This window comes from Convolutriloba macropyga, chromosome 5 (assembly GCF_964194025.1).
Source record: "Convolutriloba macropyga chromosome 5, txConMacr16.3, whole genome shotgun sequence".
NCBI lineage: Eukaryota > Metazoa > Xenacoelomorpha > Acoela > Convolutidae > Convolutriloba > Convolutriloba macropyga.
The window spans coordinates 56,772,892-56,795,165 of NC_134472.1; the positions used below are offsets into that span (position 1 = coordinate 56,772,892).

At 34.4% G+C, this 22,274-nt stretch overlaps 2 protein-coding genes across 9 annotated transcripts in view; both read right to left on the reverse strand.

Annotated features, from left to right (window-relative positions):
- Positions 1 to 22,274, reverse strand: part of LOC142339489 (Golgi apparatus protein 1-like) — a 443,079-nt gene that overhangs the window by 257,462 nt on the left and 163,343 nt on the right. The gene's annotated exons all lie outside the window — the stretch shown is intronic.
- Positions 3,769 to 22,205, reverse strand: LOC142340118 (uncharacterized). 2 transcript variants are annotated; one of them, XM_075390565.1, is made up of 4 exons: positions 21,950 to 22,205; positions 7,034 to 7,174; positions 4,385 to 4,631; positions 3,769 to 3,982 (listed from the first exon to the last, which is right to left on the reverse strand). In XM_075390565.1, the coding sequence occupies exons 1-4, from the start codon at positions 22,173 to 22,175 to the stop codon at positions 3,862 to 3,864; spliced, it is 735 nt and encodes a 244-aa protein (XP_075246680.1). In that variant the 5' UTR covers positions 22,176 to 22,205; the 3' UTR covers positions 3,769 to 3,861. The 2 variants fall into 2 exon arrangements, with proteins under 2 accessions (XP_075246680.1, XP_075246681.1); XM_075390566.1 differs by having other exon boundaries at positions 3,770 to 3,982; positions 4,385 to 4,568.

Genomic DNA, 22,274 nt, shown 5'->3' on the forward strand with positions numbered 1-22,274 from the left:
TATGTTATCCAAAATGAGCAACTAACTTTTTCGCATTTTCTACTGTAAATGACTGCTTGTTAAATTGAATTAGCCACAACAGTCGAGCTCAACTGGAACGAACGTGCAAGAAACTTAAGAGTTAGCCATTCGAATTGCAAGAAATTTGCAAGTTCTTACAAGTGAACCATTCAGTCTCGACCCGGGTATTTAGCTAAGAAATGCAGAGAGTTATGTTTTGATTGGCTTAAACGCAAAATTAGTTCCAAATTGGTTTTACCCAGGCATGTCTTTTCCGAATAGTCAATCAGCAAGATTTAGCAACACAAAGCACAGTATTGCAAGATATTTTGCCAAAACTGTGCCAGACCGATAACCTAACCTATTGGAATAACTTAACCCGGTACTTCTTAGCACACAAATTACCGATAGTTTGGAAAAAAGTTGTAATTTGAAGAACAAAAATCTACCAACCATGATTTTGTTCGTCATTAGTTTCGCAATAACTTAAATCACCTTCTTTTTAGTGTACTCATAGTTGAAGGTGATTTAATAAAATGAATTTCGGTGAAATGACTGAAATGTCAAGTGTTTGCCTATATCAGCTAAACTATCTTTTTGATTAAAAAATACAGTTTCAACTTTAATGGATCGCCAAATGAAAGGTGGCAAAACTCTAAAATTATATTTTTGGCTAAGTTTGCTATTGTAAAGGAAAGTATAGTTTCTAAGTAATCTTGGGAATCAATCGCAACGACGAAATGAACTTACAAAAATTCAGTTTCGAGGACCTTTGTATAAAGGCATTCAAACAAAAAAACAGAAGATGTATAGGATATTTTATGTGGCCAGCTTAATTGGTTTATATTATTTGCAGTCTTCAAGGACAGGACTTTTGGTAGCACATACCAATTTTGTGAAAAATAATAATATGCAACCGCTGCTGACGATCAATTTTCACTGCTCACAATCATTTATACTTTCGAATTCACTAAAGATTTTTTTCTTATTTGAGAAACCAATAGATTGATCAAACTATTTGTTTAGAAGGAACAATAATATGCAATCCGGGTACTGTAATAAGAATTTTACGATCTGAAATTTATTATGAAAATGTAGCCTTCAAATTTATATCGAAGCATCTATGCCTGAGTTATATATAATTTATTTTCAATAAAAAACAAAATAATGCGCGAGGGTCTGCTTTTTTCTCGAGGACGGTCTAAGTTTAAAAACGGTCACTTCGAACGCAAAAAGAAAACGTCTGAAATTCTTTGAACGCACGAAAGTCCATATATGGACAATTTCATTCTGTGTTCCAAAAGTTATGGTCGGCAAATAACAGTTTCCACATGTCTCTTAGGCCTGGGAACCCTTGATCTTCTGGAAAAACAATTGATTGGATATTTGGGACAACTATTGGTACGTCTTTCTTTGAAAATGAATGATTGAGACAAAATTTTTTCTTTCAAATAATATGAATCAACAGTATAAAGAAATAAGCAGGCTCGTTAATAAGTTTGCACATAATGTTCCAACTTCACTCATCCAAATTCCTATTTTAATTGTTCGCAAACAAAAAAGGAGTAGAAAAATAAATTTCAATAAAAGGGAGTGATGGATTCTCAAAGATATCTGAGGGATTCTCAAACGTGTATAGTCAGACATGTATACCAGTGAGGTATTTTTTCCCATCCACTAGCGTGGGTAATAATTAATTTGGGCAAAATTTGACGAGAAATCCCGCTAATACAATTTCTCAAGCTGAAAACAATAGAAAACTATTAATTTTGCAAATAATTAAAAAAATGATTTAAGAAATGTGATTCTGAAATCTAATCTAATGCAATTCAAGCAACAAAGTCAAACTCACAAGTTACTTGCTCCCCAAATTTTTTTCGATATGCGATATGCGATATGTCAGCAAAACAAGTGGAAATATGAAGCCAAAAAACTCAATACAAGAACAGCAAAACCAAAAATATTTCCAAAATTTAGAGGAAAAAATTACTGGCGTGACGTATCATATTCTTTGTCGACTCATATCATTCGTTGTTAAATGGCCACTAGAATCTAACCATATAGAAACTTTAAAAATTTTATTTCTAAATTACAATATTTGTTGGGGGCCTATGAATTTTGTCGTTTTCTCAAGCAAATCGTGTTTCGCAAAGAGAACAAAAAACAACAATTAATGAAATAATCAAAATGAAATGAACAGGGTCACAAAAAATATGAAGTAACAGGAAATTTGACTTTAATTGGCGACGAAACATATCAGACTTATCGACGATGGATTTAATCTTAAAAGAAATTATTTTTCAAGTCAGATAGATATAACAAACAATTTTAAATTATCAAACAATTTACCACACAAAATAATACAAAACACAATGACAATTGGCTTTAAGCACACATATTAGGCATCTTAGTGGCACTTCTTGATTTCTTGTCACCTAAGGAGGTGATTAAAACGTAGGAAGAGGAAGACTACATACTTAGAAAGTGAACAAAATTTGACAAGTCCTAAAACAAATCAAAAACCGCAAAAACATATTTTTTGAGTTCCAACATTTCCAAGGAAATAATAGTCTTAGCAATAACAGGAACGGAACTAAAAAGTTCCGTTCCTTGACAAAATACTTGTTGCGTCAAAAACCACAAAGCAAATGTGTTGGAAAACACTTGAAACAAAGCAAAAAAAATAATGACAAATAATTGGCTAAATTTAATTTCTTTGAGAGTAATGGCTTCAAGTTCGTTAAAATACCTAATCGTACCTCAAAACTCATCGCCAATTCATTCAATTTAATTATCAAAAACTGCAAATTTTGCTTTCTAACTACATTATGCTACTAAACGACAAAAACAGAGTCGAGTCATTTGAATACCAAAAAAGCAAAAATATGCAACTGAAAAAGCCAAATAAATAAAACTTCACATCAAATGACCAATAGTATATATTTCTACGGTACTATAGTTTCATCGAAAAATTCAAAAAAAAACTTTCATGTATGCAAAACTCATAAACTATAAGTATATTGGAATATTTTAGTTAGAGTGTTTTAACCCTAAGACAAGACAACTAAAAGAACGTCAGGTACATCTAAATCTCAAATTCTTTAAGAACAATTGAAAAAACAAAATCTATTAACTGAAACTGAGACATAGATTCCCTTTTGCAAAAGTATTTTCATTAAAAAGTCAGTGTACCTTTCTCTTTATAGAACTATTTGATGAGGCAAAAAACACACCGGCGAAAAACAAGGAATCGAATTGAACAACGGCAAAACAAAACATCATGTTTATTAAAATACCATGTTGAAGGAGTAAAAACCAGTATCGTACTGTTGATGGAATTTTACGATGTCATACTTAGATTTTCAAAAGACATCTAACGAATTTGGGAGCTGTTGTGAGGAAATCCATCGGAGAAACGCCAATAACAAAAGCTAAATTGCCAAACTTGAAAAGGAGTCTTTGAAACACGAAAATTATTTCAAACACGATTTTAATTTTTCACTTCAATAGTTATAAAAAAATTGTTAAAAGAAGATCAATAACACCAAGAGGAGATCAATAAAAAATAGCGAAATTGGTACCTGAAATGAATAAAAATTGAGATTAGTCTTAAAATTAAATCTGCAGAAAGATGTCAATTTTGATGTTCCAAAAAGTGTTGCCAAATAATAGACATCGAAATAGTCCTTGTATTGGTTCAGGATGATCATATAACCAGGTTTATGGGAAGTGCTCATGAGAATTATCTACAGATTTAGCTAAAAATATCTGACATAGTGCAAAAATTGGTTGAGGATATAGTTCCTCCCTCATTAAGTGAGGTCGGAACAAAAATGAGCCGAAAGTGCATCATTTTATAAGTTAATTCAATTCAATACTGTGTATGTCATCGTGTTGTCCTGTGATGATAACTTGATTTGTATCTTTGTCATACTCTGCTGATATAGATTGGGAGTCGACTGTGTCAGGAGCCACAAATTTCCTGAAATGTATCTTCACAAATCACAATTCGATATAATGGGGGAAAGAGTCTTAATGTCGGCACCATTACCCGTCCGGGGTCGAGAATTTAGGATTGTATCGTGAGTTTTTTTAGAAAAAGTATTTTGGGGTAGCATAGTCTAGGGTAATTTATCATGAAAGAATGTCAATGAATTCTATGAATTAATGTACAAAAGGCAAAGAAAGCTGGAGTGCTGTAAGAAACTAAAGTTCATCATGAGCGATATAGTGAACTAAGAAAGCGTGCCAACCTTACCCTTTTAAAACTTTTGTCCCTGAATGGGTGAAAATTGTTCTTTATAATAGGAGCAATAAAATCAGAAATTGTATGCACAAAATTGCATTTGAAGGGCTGGAATTACATAACAGTGCTGGTACATACCACTCTCTGAATAATGTTCTTTTACCCACACCGTTGGCAGCTTTCTTTCCTCCCTTGACAGTTGTCTTTTCCGCTTGTATATTGACAACGTGGCCCTGTTTTGTCACTGTAAGCTGGCTCTTCTTGAAAGAGTTCCCAATCTTCGCAATTACCTGCCACTCATCGGGTGAATATGACGCAGGACCTGAGGAAGCAACAGTTGTTACAGGTGTTCCCGACAGAGTTAACGAAATTGCCGAAACTTGAGCTGAACTTGTAATAAGATTTAAAAGCGCTCTTAACGCACTCTGAATTCGGGTTCCAAATTCCTGTGCTGGTTATATTGATTAAGTGCGCCGGGAAAATAAGATGTGGCTCCTCTCATTCGTCGCAATTTTTAAAACTTTTGATAATCGTTAATTGCTTAGAGATTTTACACTGAACTTTTTTCTATTCCAATGATTTTATGGTTAATAGATATGTGTAACGGCTGCTCCCCTATCCATGACAAGGAAAGTTTTATATCGCACAGTTCTTTATTAGCGGCTTACAAGCAGTCGGGATACTCAGTTGTGCAGTCGGGATACAAAAAGTTGTCGCTTTTGTAACTTTATATCCTCTATTCTGTAAATTACCGTCGCATTAAACGTTGTTTTATCAATCCAAATAACTAATCGTTCAGTTTTGCTGAATAATAATATCGATTGCTGGAACTACTCAGTAAGTTCCAATTAACTAATCAGCAGCTGTGATTTTTTAGAAAAGTCAAACTAACACTTTGTTGATACCAGGTGTAAACCGTAACTTTGATTTATAGCAGTTTTAGTGACCTTGTTTTGTAAAGACTTTAATCCGTTCATCCTGTTCGCACGTTTGGGGGCTCTTTTTACCCGTTTACAGTTGTATTAAATTTAGAAACAAACTACGTCGACATAAACATGTTTTGATAAAATAAATGTTTGAGGAAATTATTTTTGATCGGCCTTAACAATATGAAATATATATGAACCGTTTGTAATTGGTTAAGCTAAAAAAGAGCAGCATTGTGTATTTGAGTATCGCCCGCAAGATGCATTCACCTGAGCTACTTCTCACGAAGCACTAAAAAGTGTTGAAACAACTTCTGGGAGTGTAAAAATAAAGAGCACAGACCTTCAGTTGGCGCTGAAATATCAGCACAATGCTTTTGATATCTATGAGTCTCCCCAATTGTGATGAAGAAGAGCTAGCAAGGGCTCCTCGTGCCGGGAGCAAAAACTCGCAAGTGTCTGACAGTAAATTTTAAATTTTTTAAAATTTTATTCTAATCAAGTGGTCTTTTTTCTCGGACACAGCCCCATTCAGAGTCTTCTGAGAACTATTGACAATGCACAAAATGTGCGGTGCATTCAAACATGCATTCACCATGAGTTTTGACAGTTTTATCAATAAATTTGCATGGGCTCTAACATTCAGATGGTGCAAAAATGTTCATAAAACTATGGTTCAAACTTTAGCTCGCCTAATGACGAAGCTTTTAGTTTGTCTGTTGAGTAGAATGTGGTTCGTGTGGTGGCCGCCGTATTGGCCGACAGGGCGTTTAGCCGACAACCAAAAAATGAGAAATTTAACCGACAATTTAAGTAAAATGAGCAATAAAATTTTTTCTGAAGCTGCGATTGGCCAATTTAGAACACTATTTCGTAAGCGGACATATATAACGCAATTTTTTCATCAACTAGTGTAATTAACGAAGATCTATCCGTGGTCGGACCGTATTTTACCGCATCTGGCCATGCCTCGCGGGCCATGGCCATGCCTCAGCGGCCCGTGGGACTTGATATGAATCTATCACAACCGGACTACTGATTTATGGACCAATGAGACTTTTATGACCAATTGAAGTAAAATTTATGACCAATTATGATAAAACTGTCGGCTAAATTTCTCATTTTTTCCTTGTCGGCTAAACGCCCTGTCGGCCAATTTTCCTAGAACCGGTTCGTGTATGTGACTGAACGTGATTGGTCTATGTTGCAGAGTTTGTGTATGTTTTGATTGCAAGTACCCCTGTTTGCGTTCAAAAAAGGTCTGAGTCATAGAGGAGGACAATCTTAAGCCTCGGGGTTGGGTGAAATTGTAATTAGAATGTGAAATTGTATAATTCCGGATCTATACTTAATGAAATTATAAGTTTTCCTGTTACATAAAGAGCATCTTGGCAAATTGCTTTGTTCGAGTTAGTCCCAGGTTGAAGTCATCCTTCAAAATGATCTATGAAAGTACCCATCAAGGCCATTTTTGTTCATGAAAATACCCAGGCAGACCAAAAAGACCTATAATTCAAACTTTGGCTCGTTCAAAATTTCAGTTAGTTCATGTACTCGTCGTTCAAAAATCCTTATGAAAAGACCCGTCCAGACCAAAAAACATATGATCTAGACTTCGGCTTGTTCACGTTATGAGATGACCGTAAGCACTTGGTGCGTTTATGTTGCTCGTTCGAAAAAATCTGCCTCATAAACAAGCTCGGATCTGCCTCCAATGATCTGCCTCCTAGAACAAATGAAAACCTCGACCTGGGGTATCATTCCAAGTAGATAAATACTCTCGATTGTCTGAGGTTATTTTATGTACAGCAAACATAAAGTTGAAGTGCCGACCAAAACCGTAAATACTGAACATTCTAACCGGATGGAAGGACAAATACTGTAGCATTTTTTGTCTCAATTATCACTTCGGAATTGACTTTATATCGGCATGAACACGTGAAGACTGAATTATTGAGAGCTGGAGAGACATTCTCCACAGTGAAGCTCTTTTCAACTGACACTGAAACAAAACTTGATATTATTTCTTCGAACTAAATTGAACCAAAACCGTATCTGAATACGCTTTCAAAATATATCTACCTAAAAGATATCTCGTACATTTTTCGAAAAGATAACTCGTATATTTCTCCCTATTTCACTTAAGTTTAACCTAAACTCCCTGAGCACCGATTAGCTACTGACAAAACTAGCTACTGACACTGGTACAGGTAAAATATTGGAAAACAGCAAGGGGCATCAATCATCCACAATGATTCATGCAATCGCTAGTAATGCTCTATAACCAGTCAAAAGGCAATTATTCTAATATTTGATCAGCTATTTTTTCCCAAGATAATTTAAATGGTTTTAATAAGTGTTCTCGTGCAATTCCTAAGAAGAAAAATCAAATAAATCAAACAAATTTTTCTGATACACAAAATTAAAAAAATAGCTTGTCAATGTCAAAAAATTAAATAAAATATCATCAAACAATATTACAAAGCAATGATTGATAGTTTCAATTCAAAATTTTTGGGAGAGCAGATTTCAGCAGTAAAGCCCAACACAAACGAAACACAATTTAGAGCTCTTAGAAAGTCAATTTTACGTAATTTTGCGCAATCGAGGAGGTACTGTACATCCTCGAGCTCTAAATTAACAAAAGAAAACAGGATTGTTTTAACACTATTTCAGCTCAACTCCAAAAGTCCACAAACAGACAAGCAGACAAGTAGAAAAAAAATCGAAATCAAAATTAATTATTAAGAACTTTAAAAGCTTAATCTTGATTACAAAGTAACGGCTTCGAAATGTTTTCCTATAATCAATATAACTTGCGGTTTATTCACAGATTGTTTTAAATGACAAACTTGATTGAGGAAGTTTTTTCAAACAATGTGTTTTTTTTAATTCTGCAGAAAATATCTCGATCTTTGTGAAGGTTGCACGAAATTTTAAATAATTTCCTTCTACCACAAAAAGTAGATAGATATTGCTAACATAACCGTTCCAAAATTAACTGATCAATATCAGTCAATTTGCTCCTAAACAACTGGCGGTTAAATAGTTTTGTTAGTAGCTAATCGGTGATCAGGGAGTTTAGGCTACTAAACTTAAGTGAAATAGGGAGAAATGTAGGTGTAGATAAAGGGAAAAAGGAACAATGGGCGTTGGTTGAGCGGAGTGGTCTCAAGGGGTGCTCAAGATTCCGGGGTCAGTGGAACAATGATCATTTTGTTGGTGTGGTGTGATATTTCAATATTTTTCTGTGTTTGAAATCAGAGAGACCTTAGGTGTGATCAATTTATTTAAAAAAATTGGATAATATAACGTGAAAAAAGTGATAGTTAAGACAATACGCTGGTTGAACTTCCTCTCATCGGTACCAATACTCAAGTCACATTTCAAATATTCGTTGTTAAGATTACACTTTTAATACAATATTGCCTTTGATCGTACTGAAAACGTAGGCATGAAATGATAATACAACGCTTATTTTATGTAACACAGAACAGTTTGAAAAGATTTTCCAGAGATCGATTTAATTTTTTTGAAAAATTTTTTAACAATACTTTTGGTAAGTCTGGTAAAAAGCCAGTGAGATACCGATAAAAGCTGAAAACATGTTGGTTTTCTAAGATTATTTTTCTAATTTACCAGTATTACTTGACAAGTATCTGTAATTAGCATGTATATAATCTCGCTCTCCTAACAGTTTTACATCAATATGTTTCAATTTGTTTTTAGCCTAATTGTTGTCCATGATGATTAAACTGCTATTATTGTCACTTTCGGATCAGTACCTCAACGTGTGATAGGAAAGTACACAAGCAAGCACTCCACTTTGAGTAGGAACGTCCTTTGGGAGTGAGTCTTTTATAAAAGAGATTTTTCACTAAAAATTGCATATTAAAATCCTGACTTTTAATTGGCTTTTTCCACTTAGTATCTACACTTTAAAAGCTGTTTCAAATTCTTATCGTCGTTCTGCAAAGTCGTTCTACAAAGCAATAGCCCTCAGTTGGGCCCTGGCAAAAATGAGCCAACTGAGCGCTCTCCTATCAGAAGCAAGAGTAACCGCTGATGATACTTCACATGATGAACAAGATTTCATTCAAGTTCAAAACAGACGTAAGCGTTTTCGAAACCAAAACGAGAGGAATTCGATATGAGAGCCAGTTAGACCAATAGTTAAAACAATCAATCCGAGACCAACTCAAGTGCAATTTGCCACAGCTATGAAGACAATATTCCCACAACTGAAAATACAACGAATTAGAGAATTGCCCATATCTTCCCAATTCTTTATCCAACCTGAAAACAAAGCCTCCAGAGATATTCTCATGTCAAATCCAAACCTGCAACAAGTATTCCCTAACGCTATTGTGAACACGAGAAATACACTGCCAAAAGCCACGTCCAAACCAAGCTTTGTTATAGTCAATGTGCACAGCATCCAAGAAAATGAAATAAAAGAGGAACTCTTGAGCAATAACAGAATGAATGAAGTAAAAGTGTCAAGGATTATAGGCCGAGCAAGTGGCAAACCTACAAAGCTTATCAGAGTAATAACAGATTCAACAAATCATGTTTTAGCAGCTCAAAAGCACGGTGTAAAGATTGGTTGGCTGATCTACAGATGTGAACCAGGCAAAGAGCCGCCACATGTTAAACAATGCTTCAGGTGTTAGAAATTTGGGCACTCCACCATTGAGTGTAAAAACGAGCAGCATTGCCTGCTATGCTCAGGCCAGCACACAGTAAAACAATGCGCCGAACCAAAAGAAAATGACAAATGTGCAAATTGTGATGGGTCGCCCGCATCTGTGTACAAAGGATGCTCCACCTATCAAAACGCAATTGTTGAAGCGACAAAGAGAAAACAAGATATCAAGTACTCAGCAGTTGCAAAAAGACAAACCGAAATGTTACAAGCAAACTCAACTGTCTCAGCAAAAAACATAAATGTTCTGGTTGCTGAAGTACTCAGCAAAATCCGTTCAACCTTCAATACAATATCTTACAGTGATATTAGATTTGTTGTCAGTATAAGTGCAAGCAGATTTTTTAGTGATAAAATTTAAGGCCAAAAAGTTCATGATAGCATCAAAAATGCTAACAACAATTTCACGAATGTTCCAACGCAACAAATTTCAACAGACAGCCATCAATTCGGCCAACATGGATAAAATTAAAATTATGCAATGGAACTGCCGAAGCTTATCCAACGAAATATTAGAACTTCTCGTATTTTTGAAGGAAAAAGATATTAATATTGTGTGCCTGAATGAAGTCAAGAGCTGGCAAAACGAAAATCTAACCGATAATTATTTCGTAGTTAAAGAAACAAGAGCAAGTAAGTCACATGGCTCAATAATTTTAGCAAAGAAAAGAACGACAATAATAGAAGTTAAACCAGAAAAATGTGACTGTAACGAGCGAGGAAAAGTTTTCGAAAAAAAGCATGCTTTGAAGTACCTGCTATAGGTCATCTCTAGGTTATAGCTCTTTACAACTCACCAGGTCGCAATTTGAATCTATCAGAAATTTTTGAAACTGAAATAAAAACGGTTTTATCTGTGGAGATTTCAACGCGCCACATCAAGAGCTGAATTGCACATATAACACTGAAAATGGTGATAAAATAATTGAAACTGGAACACTGAAGCTTTTAAATAACGGTTACCACACATATCAATCATATCAAGGGAATGACGAAATATGCTTGATCTACATTTCGCCGATCAATCAGTCTTCAAATTTTTTGACACAATTAATGTTTTCGATGACTTTGGTAGTGACCACAGCTCAACCATTACTACCTTGAATATAGTGACTCAGAGCAAATTTGATTTGAAGGCAAAAATCAACTTCAAAAAATTCAACCAGATTGTCAGACAAGAATACAAAAACTCTGTGCTATATCCACCAGTCTATCCAAAAGCAGAAGAACTAAACCAACTAAATGAATTACTTGTACAGATCTCGCTACAGAAGTCGTATATCCAACAAAAAAGATTTCCCTTTGGACATGAAACTACTAAACTTATCCGTGAAAAGAAGAAAAAAAAGAGAGTTGAAAAAAAAACAAAAAGAGAACAGCACAAATTCCTGAAAAAGGAAATAAATGTCCTCCAAAGAGAAATAAAGAGGTCCATGAAACGATCGGAAAAAATAAAACAATCAAGTGCTCAAAATAAGGGGAGCAAAAGCTTTTGGAGAGCAGTTAAAGCCTTATGCGGTGATTCAAAAAAAGCAAATGAAACTGAAAAAATTGTTGAAGTCTCATATAAACAATTCAGAGCAAAGAGAGACATTGAGAAATGCGAAATATTCACAATTGTTCTATAGGATACAATGAAAGATCATGTATACAAAAACTTGGAACTAAATGGGCACTTCGAGAAATTCGAAAACGAGAGAAAAATGTTTCTCCAATACGAAAATACTGAACTTCTGAAAATACTGCATTATAAAATCAGACGATTATGAAGGAATTTTGGAAAAAAAACAAGAAGGTCAGGTCCAGGACCAGATAAAATCAGCTATAACATCCTGAAATTTTACCGAAATGCCTCAAAGCATATATGTGTCTCCTGATAACTAGCTCAATAAACAATTCTTATGTTCCAACTATATGGAAAGAGTCACAAGTCAAAATCTTACCAAAGCCGAACGAAAACAAGAAAGATGCAGAAGATTACCGACCAATCAGTCTAACCAATTGCATTGCAAAAATTTGTGAAACAGCAGTAAAGAATATTGTCGTAGCGCAATGTGAAGAAAAAGATGTCTTCGGTGAAATGCAAAGTGCGTATAGAAGAAACCGTTGCACAACTGATAATTTGCACAAACTTACTCAGCACGTAACAGAAGCATTTCAATGGTCCGAAATGGTTGGATTTGTCTGCCCAGATATTGAGAAAGCGTTTGATGCAGTGTAGAGAATAGGACTTCGAAACAAACTGCTTCAAATTGGTGTGCTTAAATTGGTTAATTCTTTTCTCTCTCAGAGAAGCATCTTTGTGAAATTTTATAACTAAAAAAGTAGCACATTTTCAACACTATCTGGAGTACCTCAGGACAGCGTCATTGCACCAATACTCTTCCTGATTCATGTCAGCGGCATTCCTGAAATACCGGCACATGTTTCTCAATTTGCTGATGATTTTGCCCTTTACTACAGGTCGCGCTCCTGTAGCACAATTCAAGAGAAGCTTCAGTGCTCACTAGACAAATTGATCAAATGGTGCGAAAAACTGAAAATAAGAATAAATCCAGGCAAAACAAATTTGATGCTTTTTAAAAATCCGTCAAAGAAAGTTTCTAGTTTAGACCTTTTTATCAATGGTACAAGAACTGAGGGCGCAAATCCAATCAAATTTTTTTGGCGTAAACTTTACCCCACATCTAAAGTTGAACAAACACTGCAAAAGTTCGGTGGCAAGAGCAAGCAAAAGAATCTACCAACTATGGCGGCTCAGTCAGATCAATATTGATGAAGAGTTCTTGCTGACCCTGTATAAATCATGGGTTCGACTTCTATTTCTCTATGCAAACGCCTGCTGGATTCACCAATCTAATTCAATTATCAACAACATACAACTGACCCAAAATAGAGCATTAAGAATTTGTATGAGGAAACCCCGCTGGTACAGTGTCGAAAAACTCCATGAAGAGGCCAATATACCTGCAGTAAGAGATTTTCAGATTAGATTAGCAAATGGGTACCTGAAATGGGCAAAAGAAAACAAGATCAGATCAATACTTGAATTGATCCAGAAAAAGAGGCAACGTCCAAAAAACAGTTATCAAAGCACATTGGACCGCCTGTCCTACTAATGTTCCTTACCAGTTCCTATCTCGTAGAAAAGCCAGAACAACCATCAGACTTATTGCCAGCCGCTTGCGTAGTTAATTTGGGGCAAAAGTCGAACAAACAACGCCTTAACCGAACAGCCAAGCCAGCCGCTCACCTAGTAAATTCGAGGCTTAGCTGTGAAAACACAAGGAAAACAACCCTAATTTACACTGCTTTTATCTACTGAAAAATCTTAATTGATTAACAACTTTTTAAAAATTGAAAATGTTCTCATTTTTTCAAGTTCACTCCACTGATATCTTTTTTTATCAAAGTTCAATTACGGTTATACAACTGTCGACATAATACAGTGCTATGCGCAGTTTGGTTCAGTGGTTTTAAGGTTTAGGTTAGCATAGCACTCATAACTGCTAATTATTATTCCTTCTGTGTTTTACTTCACTCTTCAAAACGCTTCCTTCCCTCAATTTATTTTAACGCGTACTAACGCATGCCTTCATGAACAAAATTACCCTAATTACATTTTTTACGACTAGCGCAGTCCTCTAGTTCTCTGATCAAAGAAGGCTCAGTAATTCATTCCCTCACGGGAGCGCAGCCCAATTTTTTTTTGTTTATTTATTTTTTATCTACTTTTCCCACTCTCAATATTCATTACTTCCTGAATAATTTTTATCAATAAACCAATTTTTTTGCATAAAAATTTATTGATATTTTACCACGCATAGAAATACAACGAAATAATCAACTTCTACGAGGCTAGCCAACAACACCAAGAAAAAGAGTAAAAGCAAGCAGAGCCAGCAGAAGCCCTTCCCGGCTCTTGAAATGGCTCCCAGCAACAAGAGCAATCAATTGGTTTTAAAGGAAAAACTCTAAAAAAACAGGAGCATAAACTCATCTTTCCGAAATTTTGAACTTTCTATTTTACTGACTGATGCCTTTTAAATTGATTGAACTTGATTGTACATACATTAATAATACTGCTGAGTTTTACATCAATATGTTTCAGAATTCGTATTGTCTCGCCTGCCTCAGCATTGGCCCAATCCATCTTCTTTGTCTGCCCAAAAAGATTTTGTTTCAACAGAAAAACTGGTAGCGCAACAAATCAGCTTCTTTTTTAGATCAACTAAATCCGTTCGAAAATAACATTGGTTCAGCGAATACTACTACTCTGCCATTTGATTCAATTGTGTACTTACAACATTCGAAATTTTTCACTTAAATACATGATATACATGCCTTATTTCAACTGGATCTCATACATATTGAAATCAATTCAATTTCAGTCCTTAGCTCTAAATATTTCAGATGATTTAAAAAGATGATGTAGAATACCAAAACGATAAATAAGTGTAAAAGCTGTTGTTCAGCCTGTATTGTTTCCTCTCAACGTTATTATTCCGTACTGCAACTGAAAACCCATCATTCATTTAAATGGAAAATCTCGACAAAAGAAGAATTAACTAAAATCTTCTCTCAAGGCAAAAAACGAAAACTCTTAGTATTTGGAATTTTTGTGGTTCCATATTATTTTTAGACCTTCTTTGAAGTTGTCGTCGTATTCTATTAGTTGTTTCCACGTAAAATGAATGTTAATTTTTGGATCCTGACCAAAACTAAACCTTTTAAATCGAAATTTCTAATTTGTCCAATTACAACTTAATGTTTTGTCATTATCACTTTTAATTTGTATCAGATAACAACAGTAAAACTTTAACTAATGTTTCAATAGCCTTTGAACGTTCTTTGCTGTTCTATGTATTGTGCATTCGTGCATAATGTTCCATCCCCGCTCACCCACATTTTTAAATAAAATCGTATACCAAATGAGGAAGAGATAAAAAAAAACTTCTGAAAAATTCAAATATTGTTCAAAAATTGGCGTGTGGATGAAAAATTGCCTTCAAACCAAATAAAAAATAATTAACGTCAAGTCAAAATAGCGTAAAACACAGACCTAAATGAACAAACTCAATTTAATATCACTAAACAAGAGATGGGACTAATCCACTGTAACAAGACTCGGTAACAAGTACACCAAAAAACAGAAGAATTAAAAAAAATGTAACTAATTTTTTGAAACAAATAAGTTCAGATGATCAAAAACATTAGATATCAACTTATAAATTTGAATAGGTGTATATTCATTCTTATCTCCTTATGGTGATAATGAGATCTGTTTTTATCCGGATTTGTTGAACCTCTACAAAAATAGACGACAAATACAAACGAAAAATAAAATCTAAATTTTGAAAGAAAACTGTCGACGCTTTTAAACCATAATCCATAGACTATGTAACAAGTATACAAAAAGGAAGAAAAAAGCAAAGTCGAAACATACATATGTATATTTTGACAATATTTTTTTTGAATCATTAGCAATCCATTGAAATAAAAGATTCGGATCATTTATTTCTCCAATTTTTATCAATAAACCAATTTTTTTTGCATAAAAATTTATTGATATCTTACCACGCATAGAAATACAACGAAATAATCAACTTCTACGAGGCTAGCCAACAACACCAAGAAAAAGAGTAAAAGCAAGCAGAGCCAGCAGAAGCCCTTCCCGGCTCTTGAAATGGCTCCCAGCAACAAGAGCAATCAATTGGTTTTAAAGGAAAAACTCTGAAAAAACAGGAGCATAAACTCATCTTTCCGAAATTTTGAACTTTCTATTTTACTGACTGATGCCTTTTAAATTGATTGAAATTGATTGTACATACATTAATAATACTGCTGAGTTTTACATCAATATGTTTCAGAATTCGAATTGTCTCGCCTGCCTCAGCATTGGCCCAATCCATCTTCTTTGTCTGCCCAAAAAGATTTTGTTTCAACAGAAAAACTGGTAGCGCAACAAATCAGCTTCTTTTTTAGATCAACTAAATCCGTTCGAAACTAACATTGGTTCAGGGAATACTACTACTCTACCATTTGATTCAATTGTGTACTTACAACATTTGAAATTTTTCACTTAAATACATGATATACATGCCTTATTTCAATTGCATCTCATACTTATTGAAATCAATTCAATTTCAGTCCTTAGCTCTAAAAATTTCAGATGATTTAAAAAGATGATGTAGAATACCAAAACGATAAATAAGTGTAAAAGCTGTTGTTCAGCCTGTATTGTTTCCTCTCAACGTTATTATTCCGCACTGCAACTGAAAACCCATCATTCATTTAAATGGAAAATCTCGACAAAAGAAGAATTAACTAAAATCTTCTCTCAAGGCAAAAATCGAAAAAACTCTTAGTATTTGGAATTTTTGTGGTTCCATATTATTTTTAGACCTTCTTTGAAGTTGTCGTCGTATTCTATTAGTTGTTTCCACGTAAAATGAATGTTAATTTTTGGATCATGACCAAAACTAAACCTTTTAAATCAAAATTTCTAATTTGTCCAATTACAACTTAATGTTTTGTCATTATCACTTTTAATTTGTATCAGATAACAACAGTAAAACTTTAACTAATGTTTCAATAGCCTTTGAACGTTCTTTGCTGTTCTATGTATTGTGCATTCGTGCATAATGTTCCATCCCCGCTCACCCACATTTTTAAATAAAATCGTATACCAAATGAGGAAGAGATAAAAAAAAACTTCTGAAAAATTCAAATATTGTTCAAAAATTGGCGTGTGGATGAAAAATTGCCTTCAAACCAAATAAAAAATAATTAACATCAAGTCAAAATAGCGTAAAACACAGACCTAAATGAACAAACTCAATTTAATATCACTAAACAAGAGATGGGACTAATCCACTGTAACAAGACTCGGTAACAAGTACACCAAAAAACAGAAGAATTAAAAAAAATGTAACTAATTTTTTGAAACAAATAAGTTCAGATGATCAAAAACATTAGATATCAACTTATAAATTTGAATAGGTGTATATTCATTCTTATCTCCTTATGGTGATAATGAGATCTGTTTTTATCCGGATTTGTTGAACCTCTACAAAAATAGACGACAAATACAAACGAAAAATAAAATCTAAATTTTGAAAGAAAACTGTCGACGCTTTTAAACCATAATCCATAGACTATGTAACAAGTATACAAAAAGGAAGAAAAAAGCAAAGGCAAAACATACATATGTATATTTTGACAATATTTTTTTTTGAATCATTAGCAATCCATTGAAATAAAAGATTCGGATCATTTATTTCTGCAATTAAAACAATAGAGATCTGTCAAAAAGAACTACTTATACAGACAAGAAGCAAAAATTATGTTGAAGCAAAAATCCTTGCATTACAAAAAAAAGTAAGCCATTTTCAATTCTGCGCTTTCTCAACGGTAATTTTGTTATATGGATCTGTAATTATTGCGACCAGGTAACAAGTAAATGAAAAAGAACAGAAAAATGCAAATTAAAAAATTTAAAAAAAAAAATTTTTTCATTGAAGAAATTCGAACATTTGAATTCGAAGTCATATCGTAGAAAAGCCAGAACAAACATCAGACATATTGCCAGCCGCTTGCGTAGTTAATTTGGGTCAAAAGTCGAACAAACAACGCCTTAACCGAACAGCTAAGCCAGCCGATCACCTAGTAAATTCGGGGCTTAGCTGTGAAAACACAAGGAAAAGAACACTAATTTACACTGCTTTTATCCACTAAAAAATCTTAATTGATTAACAACTTTTTAAACATTGAAAATGTTCTCATTTTTTCAAATTCACTCCACTGATATCTTTTTTATCAAAGTTCAATTACGGTTATACAACTATCGACATAATACAGTGCTATGCGCAGTTTGGTTCAGTGGTTTTAAGGTTTAGGTTAGCATAGCACTTTTAACTGCTAATTATTATTCCTTCTGTGTTTTACTTCACTCTTCAAAACGCTTCCTTCCCTCAATTTATTTTAACGCGTACTAACGCTTGCCTTCATGAACAAAATTACCCTAATTACATTTTTTGCGACTAGCGCAGTCCTCTAGTTCTCTGATCAAAGAAGGCTCAGTAATTCATTCACTCACGGGAGCGCAGCCCAATTTTTTTTTGTTTATTTATTTTTTATCTACTTTTCCCACTCTCAATATTCATTACTTCCTGAATAATTTTTATCAATAAACCAATTTTTTTGAATAAAAATTTATTGATATCTTACCACGCATAGAAATACAAAGAAATAATCAACTTCTACGAGGCTAGCCAACAACACCAAGAAAAAGAGTAAAAGCAAGCAGAGCCAGCAGAAGCCCTTCCCGGCTCTTGAAATGGCTCCCAGCAACAAGAGCAATCAATTGGTTTTAAAAAAACAGGAGCATAAACTCATCTTTCCGAAATTTTGAACTTTCTATTTTACTGACTGATGCCTTTTAAATTGATTGAACTTGATTGTACATACATTAATAATACTGCTGAGTTTTACATCAATATGTTTCAGAATTCGGATTGTCTCGCCTGCCTCAGCATTGGCCCAATCCATCTTCTTTGTCTGCCCAAAAAGATTTTGTTTCAACAGAAAAACTGGTAGCGCAACAAATCAGCTTCTTTTTTAGATCAACTAAATCCGTTCGAAAATAACATTGGTTCAGCGAATACTACTACTCTGCCATTTGATTCAATTGTGTACTTACAACATTCGAAATTTTTCACTTAAATACATGATATACATGCCTTATTTCAACTGGATCTCATACATATTGAAATCAATTCAATTTCAGTCCTTAGCTCTAAATATTTCAGATGATTTAAAAAGATGATGTAGAATACCAAAACGATAAATAAGTGTAAAAGCTGTTGTTCAGCCTGTATTGTTTCCTCTCAACGTTATTATTCCGTACTGCAACTGAAAACCCATCATTCATTTAAATGGAAAATCTCGACAAAAGAAGAATTAACTAAAATCTTCTCTCAAGGCAAAAAACGAAAACTCTTAGTATTTGGAATTTTTGTGGTTCCATATTATTTTTAGACCTTCTTTGAAGTTGTCGTCGTATTCTATTAGTTGTTTCCACGTAAAATGAATGTTAATTTTTGGATCCTGACCAAAACTAAACCTTTTAAATCAAACTTTCTAATTTGTCCAATTACAACTTAATGTTTTGTCATTATCACTTTTAATTTGTATCAGATAACAACAGTAAAACTTTAACTAATGTTTCAATAGCCCTTGAACGTTCTTTGCTGTTCTATGTATTGTGCATTCGTGCATAATGTTCCATCCCCGCTCACCCACATTTTTAAATAAAATCGTCTATCAAATGAGGAAGAGATAAAAAAACTTATGAAAAATTCAAATATTGTTCAAAAATTGGCGTGTGGATGAAAAATTGCCTTCAAACCAAATAAAAAATAATTAACATCAAGTCAAAATAGCGTAAAACACAGACCTAAATGAATAAACTCAATTTAATATCACTAAACAAGAGATGGGACTAATCCACTGTAACAAGACTCGGTAACAAGTACACCAAAAAACAGAAGAATTAAAAAAAATGTAACTAATTTTTTAAAATAAATAAATTCAGATAATCAAAAACATTAGATATCAACTTATAAATTTGAATAGGTGTATATTCATTCTTATCTCATTATGGTGATAATGAGATCTGTTTTTATCCGGATTTGTTGTACGTCTACAAAAATAGACGACAAATACAAACGAAAAATAAAATCTATATTTTGAAAGAAAACTGTCGACGCTTTGTGTGTGAGTTTTGTTTGTGTGCGTGCGTGTGTACGTGTGTGTGAGCGCGTGTATGCGTGTATGTGTGTGTGTGTTTGTTTGTGTGCGTGCGTGTGTGCATGCGTTTGTGTTTGTGTATGTGTGTGTGTGCTTGTTTGTGTGCGTGCGTTTGCTTGTGTGTGCGCGTATGTGTGTATGTGTGTGTGCGCATTTGTGTGGGTGTGTGCGTGTGCGTGTATATGTGTGTGTCCGTATGTGTGTGAATGTATGTGTTTAAGTGTTTATATGTGTTAATGTATGTGTCTGTGTTTGTGTAAATTTGCGCAAGTGTGTGTTTGTGTGTGTATGGGTGCGTGTGTTTGTGGGTGTGTGCGTATGTGTTTCTATGCGTGTGTTTTTGTGTGCGCGTGTTTGTGCGCGTATATGTATGTATGTATGTATGTATGTATGTATGTATGTATGAGTGTATGTGTGTATGTTTGTGTGTGCGTGTGTGTTTGTATGTGTGTGTGTATGTTTGTATTTGTGTATATGTGTGTTTGTGTGTATTTGTGTGTCTATGAAAGTGTGTGTGTGTGTGTGTGTGTGTTTGTATGTGTGTGTGCACGTTTTCGTGCGTGTGTGTGCGCGCGTGTGTGTATGTTTATATATGTGTGTGCGTATGTGTGTGTGTTTCTGTGTATGTGTTTGTGTGTGCGTGTGCGTGTGTGCGTGTGTGTGTGTATGTGTGTGCAGGTGTGTGTGTATTTGTGCGTGTGTTTGTGTGCGTCAGAGTGTGTATGTGTGAGTTTGTATGTGTGTGGGCGTTGGTGTGTATGTGTGTGTATATATATGTGTGCGTATGTGTGTGTGTGCTTGTGTGTGTTTTTATGTGTGTATGTGCTTATGTGTGTATCTGTGTGCATGTGTGTGTATGTGTGTGTATTTGTGCGTGTGTATATTTCCTCCCTCAATATTTTGAGTCGGAACAATTAGATATTGAAATTTAGATAGTATTGCCGATGTTCTATAAAATTCTAGCATTTTTTTAAATTTCCGACTAGCCTTTTCATCATCAATTACACATAAAAATAGCATTTTTAGTTTTTTATTTGAATTTTGATGCGCAATTTGGTGCTCTTTTAAAGGTTAAGAGAACGTTAGAGCTTTTGTAACTAGAAAGCAGGCAAGAATTTTTTGTAGCTTGTCGAGAGCATGAATTATTAGCAATCTTAATGCTTTTTTGCAATGAAACACTCAGATGTAGAGCAGATTCTCATATGTATTTCTAGAACTTAGTCGGTTATTGGTGAATACTGAAATTCCATGACAACAAAATTTCGTAGCAGTACCGGGTCGGGAAAAAATTGGTAAAATTTGTAGGATAAGCGGTGAAAAGTTGGTTTTTTCACAGCAAATTTCGCGAATATGTTTGCTTTGAAAAGCAGCGAAACTATGTAAGTTCACTGCTAGAGTAAGCGGTGAACTTAGAAAAATTCACCTAATTGCAGCTCTTACTACATGTTATCGTCCCTTCACGGATGCGAACCTCTCACCTCCTGTATCCCAGCCACTTCTTCTTCCACTGAGCCACTCCTCATATAAATCTATCATATTTGTTTTGAATTTAACTCAAATTCACTCTAACTTCTGTAAAACAAACGAGTTGAACTTTTGTAAGATTAGCGGTGAAATGTGGAAATTTTTTTGTCAGTTCACCGCTTACTCTAGTGGTGAAATTACATAAATTTACCGCTTAAAAAAATTTTCGAAAAGATGTATGATTATTCGTGTGTAAATTTTCCGAGCGTCTTTTAATAAATGTATTTTAACTTCGTTGAACAAAAGACAATTCGAGGCGTTTTCTAAGCGGAGAATTTATTTTTTTCACCACTAAGTTCATCGGTAAATTTGTGTAATTTCATTGCATTCACTGCTGATCTCACACAATTTTAACACTTTTTTCTCAGCGGTAATTTATGTAAGTTCATCACTAAGTTAAGCGGTGAATTTATCTAATTTCACCGCTAAATTCAGCGGTGAAATTATGTAATTCACCGCTACCAGGCGATAAAGGTTTTTTCACCGCATTCACCGCTTATCTTGTAAAATTTTCCGCATTCACCGCTTCGCTTATAATTTTGCGTTGAATGGCGGTGACACCTTGACCCGGGGTGCCATGCCTTTTGCGGCTCCACTGGATGTTAAACTTAGTGCAGCTCAAAAGAGGGAATCGATACTCCTACCCTCGGGAAAAAAGGAGATAAATTGTAATAATATATGAAGCAGTAAGGTACCATTAAAGATTTGTTTTCACGCGAACAAAAGAAATTATCTAACCGTTTTTTGTGTCACTGCCGCGTGGCTTCTCAGAATACTTTTCAACCAGATCTCCGTTGAAATAAAGATGCATTTTGATTTTCGATGTATGGTTGCAGCAGCAAGTGAAAATAGCCGTTTCTCCTTCAACAACGATCATCTCTTGTGGAGTCACATGTATAAGGCCCAACGCGAAGTTAATACTTACAAGAAGAATAAACCGAAATAAAAAGCTTGACTTCATCATCCTGGCCTAAAAACTGTTAAATCTTTTTAAGTTGCTAGCATGTGCTATAACATCAGTTAGTGATTTGCTGGTGTTTTAAAAATAGTTTTTAAACCAGTG